This window comes from Cucumis melo, chromosome 12, assembly GCF_025177605.1.
Source record: "Cucumis melo cultivar AY chromosome 12, USDA_Cmelo_AY_1.0, whole genome shotgun sequence".
Lineage (NCBI taxonomy): Eukaryota > Viridiplantae > Streptophyta > Magnoliopsida > Cucurbitales > Cucurbitaceae > Cucumis > Cucumis melo.
The window spans coordinates 15,504,570-15,513,371 of record NC_066868.1 but is presented as its reverse complement, the minus strand read 5'-3'; the positions used below and the strand labels follow the sequence as shown (position 1 = coordinate 15,513,371).

At 32.7% G+C, this 8,802-nt stretch overlaps 1 protein-coding gene across 2 annotated transcripts; it reads right to left on the bottom strand.

Annotated features, from left to right (window-relative positions):
* Positions 1–638: 638 nt before the first annotated feature.
* LOC103502213 (glucan endo-1,3-beta-glucosidase 5) lies at positions 639–4,238 on the bottom strand. 2 transcript variants are annotated; one of them, XM_008466065.3, is made up of 3 exons: positions 3,661–3,836; positions 2,721–2,811; positions 639–1,967 (listed from the first exon to the last, which is right to left on the bottom strand). In XM_008466065.3, the coding sequence occupies exons 1-3, from the start codon at positions 3,686–3,688 to the stop codon at positions 866–868; spliced, it is 1,221 nt and encodes a 406-aa protein (XP_008464287.1). In that variant the 5' UTR covers positions 3,689–3,836; the 3' UTR covers positions 639–865. The 2 variants fall into 2 exon arrangements, with proteins under 2 accessions (XP_008464287.1, XP_008464286.1); XM_008466064.3 differs by lacking the exon at positions 2,721–2,811 and having other exon boundaries at positions 3,661–4,238.
* Positions 4,239–8,802: the final 4,564 nt, after the last annotated feature.

Below are 8,802 nucleotides of genomic sequence, written 5' to 3'. Positions count from 1 at the left end.
ACAGAACTAACATCAATCATATTGGAAGCTACAACAATTTTAAACCGATAACAATGCACATGTGATCGGAAAGTGTATATTTGTTTTGTGATTTCTATGGATCAATTAGATGACTATTTGAATCAGTTTCTAATTGGGTTTATTAGATTTTGTAGAGTTGGTATTCGAATGTCAATTTAAATCAATTACTCTGTATTTACTATAACCAAATTATTTATTGTTTTAATACAATATTTTTCATATTTTTCAACACACTATTTAAATTTTGAGATAAGTGTCAATAGCAGGATGAAAGTGAACAATTCTCGAAGGGCAGGACAGAGATTAAATTACCATTTAAGACAAAATTATGTTGAATAATAAAAAACTGGAACTACGTGCACCAAATTTTGTAATTTAAGCCTACACACGAATAAGTAGAGCAGAAATTATTTCTTAATTCCTTTTATTCTCGGAACTAATATCCAATCAACTCAGATTCATAAAATTCAATGGATGAGCTTCATCAAACACTTGATCTTGCTCTTACATCTTGAAGAAATGAAGATGAACAACAAGACTTTGAATAAGTGTAAATAAAATATTAATAATAATAAAACACAAGGAGGGAGGAATAGAGATAAATGCACAAGAAAACATATAATAAAATCAAATTGAATAAATAAATATCAATCTGCTCGTGGGTTAAGTTCATATTCTAGAACCAGATGAAACGAATACTTAACCCAGTATAATACTACATGAATAATTTGCTCTAGTATGCTAACATTCTAACACTAGTACCTTTCGTTTACTATCTATAACCTCAACTATTATAGCTTAATGGATTCAATGGAGCACCGTGGAAAATTCTCTAAACAAGTTTTCACAATACCAAAGTCCAGAAAAACCATATTAACGATACCCAAGCGATCCCCGACGCACTTGATGGTGGAGAACTGAGTGAACGACTGTCAGTGACGCCAACAAGGAACCTACACTCACCAATGGAGGGATCTAAGAACGTGATCATACCAAGGCCATCAAACTCACAGCTTTTCTCATTCTGCATTTGTAGCTGATAGTAGCTGTTAAATGCATACGAGATATTCCCCTTTGCACCAATACCATTGCATGATCCCCCATAGTTGAGTGTCGAGCAATCCGCAACACTACAGGCTAGCTTTATGTGATTTGCCACATCGGTTAAATCCCTGAACGGATTTGCAATGCACCATCTAGAGGGAAGATACTCCACATGTTTTGCATTTTTCAGTACCTTATTACCTAAACCAAGGTTCAGAGGATATTTAGCCTGCCCATCAAAAGAAAAGATACCCCAGTGCCTCTCAAAGTTACCTGGAAGCACACTCTTTGCTCCTTCATCAAGTAGGCTGAAAAGATATACGTCCACAGGAGGCGTTCCTGGCCTCAAAGGGGTTCCTTTGTTGCCTAGAACATGATTAATAAGGCCTTGGTTGAAGACACGTGCAGCTGTGAGATTTGCACCCATGGCTCCATCCGTGGGCCAACCTACCTCCCCTATAACAATTGGCATCTGTCCATAGCCAATTTTAGTCAGAGCTGAAACCAATGTGTCATAGTTTCCATCAAATGCATTATAGTAAACATTACTTCCATCTGTAACAGCATGGGTAGTTCCTTCAAAAAATGCGTAGTCTTGTGGGAAGTCAGAGTTCCCATAGAGGCTCAAAAATGGATAGATGTTAACAACAAATGGAGAGCCATTTGAGTTGAGAAACGAAACAAGTTGAGTCATAATTTGAGTCAATTCAGGCCTGAATGCTCCCTGAGAAGGAAGCGAAGACTCATATGCATCAGCATTGCAAGGTACAACTAACTTCACATAGCTTGCAAGATTTGCTCTTGCTAAAGATTGCTGTAAATTGAGCAAAGCAGGCATGATATATGACTGATACTCTCCATTGTAACTGCTGAGAAACGGCTCGTTTCCTACTGCAACATACCTGCACCATACATCATGTAATAAAAGTAAGAAATCTTATACCAAGTTTTTTGCTCCTACAAACTAGGATTGAAGATAAATGGATATCCTAAAAGTTTCAGGAATATCAGTCCACATCAATAGTGTACAAAGAAATTTAAGCGTTGGTAACATTTTATACATAGGAAAGCGCAGAAAGAGGTTTATGTCATATGTGTTATCACTTATCACCAGTCTTGACCTCTTCGAGTCATTTACATTGATAACTCTTGTAGAGAATGGTTTCTCACTAAAAGAAATCAGGTTAAAAGTCAATAACTACCAGAGAAAATAACCTGGTTGAAAGCTTCCAGAAATTTCCAGAACCCTGCATCATGCTAAATTGTACCTCACCCTCGTTTTCTCCTTCTATTACAATTTAGTTTAGCCTAGCTAACTCTCTGGTCAGTCTACCACTTAGCCTACTCGAGCATAACTAACCATGTATCATATATCAAACTGTCCATATCTATCTGTACCTACACCACCCCTCCAATTTTCTTTCCCTTGCCATACTTCTCTCATCTTTATCCAACCAATTCCACAAGTGCATTTTCGTTTACCCAAGCCCAGTTTTCATCGAGAAAATTAATATACACATACTAGAGTAGTAGAGTTGGTAAGACAAGAATAAGAATAAATTATCCATTCTTCCTATCTCGTTGTCCTGGACAGTTAAGCCATACAATAAACAAGTGCAAAATATCTAAACCATCAATTTTGTTATAAGCCTTACCCCAAATAAAAAGGACTGAATTTTAGGAATATGATCTCGGAAGCTAGAATACCTAAGGGAAAATCAAAATCTTCTTTTGATTCGTGCTGATCTACAAAGAAAAACACTATTAAAAAAAATTCCTCATTTATGTTAAGATTCCAAATATGAGTATGAAGCATCAGGATAGACACTGGCATTCATTTATAGAGTTGTTCCTTCTTTTGAATTCGAATGTAACTTCTTAACTCCTTGTAGCGTGCCTCTATCTCTACGACTGATTGATAGAAACTTCCTCAGTCAAATTCTAAAGGCGTAGTATTCAACTATCAAGCAACAACTATACGGCATACAGCAAATGCAAATGAAAACGTATGTAAGTTTTTATTTGAAAGAGAGAAAGGAGAACAACAATGCAACAATTTAAGCACACAGAGCTGATACCATACAACTCGTCAGATTCATAGATAAATTTCCCACAAAGTGCAACACCCTGTTTATCCTAAATAAGAAAAGCTAATGGCCGTTATACAGAGTATTGGACCATAATATACATTGTTTCATCTCAATAAGTTAATCGATAGAGAACTTCTATTACATTACTAACTGATGAAAAAAACATCAAAATGTGTGTATCTCACGGACCTTTCAAACGCTTCCAGTTTAACACGGCCCAACAAACAACAAGAAATCCACAGCCAATGCATCATTTTACTCTACAAACGGACAAACAATGAAATAACACAACCAAAGCCCCATTGAAGAGAGAAATCCTTCAAACTACTATTATTATCGTTTTCAAGCACTACATTGGGCAGAGATTACAAAACCACTGCAAAGGAAAAGAACAGAAACCACACCACAAAGTTACAGAAAAATTAGTAATCCAAACACTAACGTAGAGCTCCACAAGAAACGGAAGGGGAAGAGATCTTAGAATCATCATTTATCAACAACGCACCTGATGTCGGCGCCCCCCTTAACAACATACGAAGACAGATTATGACGGACCCATAGATCAGAAGCAAGTAAAGATGAGCTCAAGGAAGCGAGCATCTCATTAGGGATTCCAATCATAACTTGGATCCCAGTTCCCATTAAAGCCTTGAGCACACTCGGGTCTGCCTCAAACAGTTTTACTTTCTGAATCCTGTTGCTTTTCAAGAGATCAACGACGGTGGTGGGCTTCAGCTTGTGGAATGAAATGGTGCCCCAGTTCACTCCAATGGCGGATTCCACCACCAAAGATGAACCGAAAAGTAGAAACAAATAGAGGAAGGCTGCTTGGAATCTAGGGAACGACATGTCAGAGTAAGCTAAACCGAACTTTGGGAACGGAAAATGCTAAAAGTAGTTCAAGAAGTCGACAAGGGAGGAGAGAGGTAAGCAACGGCGGGGATTCGGTGGTGGCGGAGAAGTGTAGTGAAAAGGTGGAAAAGGGAGGAGGCGGTGGAAGGCGGTGGAGGAGTGACACCTGTAAGTTTGTAACCGCTTGAACGAGGAGTGAAGATGAAGCGAAGTGATAGTAAAATTCATAATTTTAATTTAATTTTGGTAATTTGTATAAATAGCACTCATTAGTTATCGGGCCCAGGCCCCAAATTTCCCCTTTTCCTGCCCAATTTTGTATAAATAAATTGACTTTTTGGGTCTTCTTTCATATTTTATATGAATTTTCTTTAGAAAGTATTTCAAGGCCCCAATTAGTTTGAAAAATTGCCCAACAACATGCTTTTTGAAACAATTCAGGTTAAATTTTAAACAAACAAAAAAAAAATCTTTTTTAAAAGGTCCAAAATAAAGTTTAAACATCAAACAAGTGTTAAAAAAATACTTTTATGTTTGAGATGAAAATAGTTAGATATGTATGGTCAAAGAAATTGTGAAGTAGGAGTTAGAAAATAGGAGTTAGAAAATAGGAGTTATCAACTCTACTTTTTTTTTTTAGCTTAAAGAGAGTCAATGGTTCCTTATTAAACCAACAATTTTATCATATATATTTATAATAAAATTAATGTAAATAATTATTTGATTTTAAAAAGGACCTATAAGGAATCAATTATGATTTTTTACCTTCATTTTTTAATCAAATTTAGATTACTAATTAAATATATTTAAGACCTTTGTTAGTTAATTAATTAATAATTTATTTAAATAAGTAACTGTACACTTCAATAAGGGTCTTTTTAATAATATAACAAATTGACAAGTTATTTACGCTCTATAAAACAATTTCAGAAACGGAAAAAGTCCATAGGCCCACAATACGAAATACAAAAAATATCCCAATAAACGCGAGATTAACCATCCGCGCGCACCTGACTCAACATCAGGAAACACTCTAAAACTCCTTTAGGATGCTAAGATGCCTATCAGAAACAATGACTAAATTATCGCGTTCTGAAAAACTACCTCGTATCTTCTCAAAAAAACTATGTCTATAATACATCATTTTCAGAATCTAGAATGGTGAAACCAAGAGGGAAGATTTGATTGTTACCATCTTGTGATGAGACTGTTAATAGGATGCCACCAAACTTACACTTCAAAAATTTTCCATCAATAGAAATAATAGGTGTACAATATTTTCACCCCTCAATTGATGCATCAAAAGCTATAAAACAAAACTTGAAATGACCACTATCATCCATTTCTAAAGCAGTCCATGTACCTATAATAATAAACACATTTCTATCAGCACAAAAAAAAAAAAAAAAAAAACAGAAAGAATATGAAAGATGCCAATATTGGTCTTTCTAGATAGACTGTGATATTAGTCTATCCACATCTATCTGCAAATCAATTTAAATTTGATATAAAAAACTGATCATACTTGAGTTAGATTCAACCAATTTATCAAAGAATCTTGGAATCAATGCATACGATTCAACTGTGTTACCATCTAATATCTTTACCATATGTTCTTTTACCCTCCAAGCTATCTGGTAACTTATATTAACTTCAAGATTTGTACGAGCCTTATGCACAATCTCTTTAGGGATGGAACGATCAGTAGACATGAATCCAAAATCATCTATCAAACAATTGCCAATTACTGTTGAAAAAGCTTGCATGTGAGAACTTTGGGCAATACTCAATGAACAATCATGGTCAGAAGTGTATTTCCGTAGCATCCACAAATCACTCTTCTTATAACGAGATGCCCTTACATACCATTTGCAACCTTCTTGCAGACATCTGAATTCAACAAACTTCAAATTTGATACTATAGTCCTAAATTGAAAGTTATTCTTCACTGTTATTATGCAAAAACACTTTGAAAGCACTTATTTACTTTCAAATAAAACTTTTTTCCTTCAACTCAGAATAATAAGAGATGTCTCTATAACTTCATCATTTGAAACAGAAGAAGAAAAACGTATATTCAGCGACACATATCAACATTCTCCCGTACACTACTAGATGAAGAAGACGTTCCCAAACAATTGACACTTACATGGGCAACTAATGGATGTCTACTAGTTGCATCTTTAGCAAAAGCTAAATACCAAGCAACATCATTGTCCTTCTTTATCGGCACCACAGTTTGAACATTACTTTTACCAAAATCAAGTAAAACAAATAATTCTACTGATTCATCCAATTCAAGTTGTTCACATGTCAAAGCAACCAAAGAATTAAAGCTGACTTGCATATCTACGCTAAAATTCCGGACACTGATAATTCTCATAAACATTCCAGCCATTCTATTGACCTCCATAAAAAACAACAATAGGAATAGACATTCTAATATGGAAAAGAAGAAAATATAATTAAGTATTTAGATGTAATAAGAGAATACTAAACGATCGTGCAAAGAAATTAATAAATATTAAACGATCGTTTAATACTAATAGACGATTGTATATAATAAATTAAATCATCGTATAGAATAAGCTATAGACGATCGTTTAAAGACACTGATTATTTAAACCATCGTATTGAATTTGATACACAATTTTTTGAAGACGTTGATCGTTTAAATAATCGTATTGAATTTGATATATAATCGTTTAAAGACGCTGATCGTTTAAACAATCATATTGAATTTGATACATGATCATTTAAAGACGTTGATCATACAAAATATTAAAAACTTTCGTGTTCATAAAGATGAACGATCGTGTTCATATAACAAAACGATCATCTGTATATTGTTAAACGATATATAACAAAAGAGTATGTATATTGATAGAGGTAAACGATCAAGTAATTCAATGAAAATTATCCTGAAAAACTTCAAACTATATCAATCTTCATAATGAAATACTTTCTTAGAAGTTCAAAATGAAAAAAAAAACTTTAAATTCTTACAAACAACAAAAAACTCAAACGACATTCATACTGAAATATAAATTCTTAAATCAACCTAAACAGTAATCAAAATTTTCAACAATCTTCATAACCAAATATAGGATGTCTTACAATAATACCCACATATTCTAAACATTCTATCTTCACGCCGAAATATATAATTCTGAACGAATTTTTATAATCAACTAAATAGTTCAAAGAAAAAATAATATTTAAAATACTCACCGAAACTAAAATAACTGAGACGATATTAACAGAGCAATATACACGATCTTGATTGTCCAAGATGACAAGAAGAGAAACAATGTTATTGAAGATGATGGATATGAGAGCAAATGTTATCGAAAATTGCAAAAAAGGTAAAGAATGATCATGATGAAACATATATAAAAGACGAGACGAATAACTTGGAAACGACGATCATGGAAAAATCGGAAAGAAGAAGAAAATCATATTTGAAAGATCGTTATAAAAGATTACGGACAAAAGGAATTATGAAAAAATAATTTACTTTAATGGGCTTGTTATACGGATCGTAAATAGTTTTCATTTTTGTTATATTTACCTAAGTTTCAAAAAAAAATCTTCCAACGGTTTGCTCTAAAACAAATAGAGAAAACCGATCAAAGTTGGCCTATGTAAACTTGTTACCTTTAAAATTTACAAATATTTTTGCAAAAGCTATTTTTGCAAATGTAAATTGATAAACAAAAATCTTCTTAATCATCAAACATCTAAAAGTAAGAAATAAAAAACGTAACACTTTTGAAGTTAAAAAGAAAAAAAAAAAATTGTTAAGAAAATTTATATTTTTTATTATTTACATTTTTGGATGCTCAGTCACAGCATTTAAATCAAATCAAAACCAGTTGGGATGGATCGGACAAATGATTATTACTTTTCAGTTGCATATATCCCTTACCCAACTGAAACTCTCTTTTCGTTGCCAAAACTTGCTATCTGATCAGTGCTCTTAATCTTATCAATTTATGATATTTACTTTGCTTACATGTTTATATTTTTAGGATCCTCATGTAATACAACCATTTCACAGCATTACATGAAGCTTATATATACATATCAATCTCTCAACATTATTTGTAATCCAATATTCTGAATAAAATATACATTCTTCCATTCCATAACTTGTGCACACGATTCTGAACCTCTGATGGATATATGAAGTTAAATATTTGAAAACCATAATTAATAAAAAAAGAAAAAAAAATTGAAATAAAGTTCTGTCAGTTAAATTCAAAAAGAAAAAGAACAATAATATTTGATAACAATTCGGAAAAACCTACAAAAACGCAACGAACCCGATCAAGACTAAATCATCCCAGTCTACCGTAAAAATATCTGACCAACAGATTCCTACGTAAAAAAAAAAAAAAAGAAAGCTTTAAAACATTTTAACAAACTCAATAATTGAAAATTAACTTAATTATGACTGCTTTACTGGTGAAAATTAAGTCAAATTTTAACAACTATTTAAAGATTTAGTTTAAAAGTATCCAAATGAAAATTTCTGGAAGAAAAAAAACTTCAAACACACAAGTATAGAGAGATTCCATAATTTTTTAAAACAAAACAAAAAAAAAAAAAATGTTATCTTAAATAATAAGACAATCCCAATTCCATAGGGAATGTAAATAAACAATGTTATAACAGTTAAATTATTTATATCGTTCATTTAAGAGAATGAGATATAATCAAAGGTAAATTTGATTGACATTCCTATTTTTTAGTATTTAGCAAAGGGTTTCCTTTATAAAGAGGAGGAAGCAAA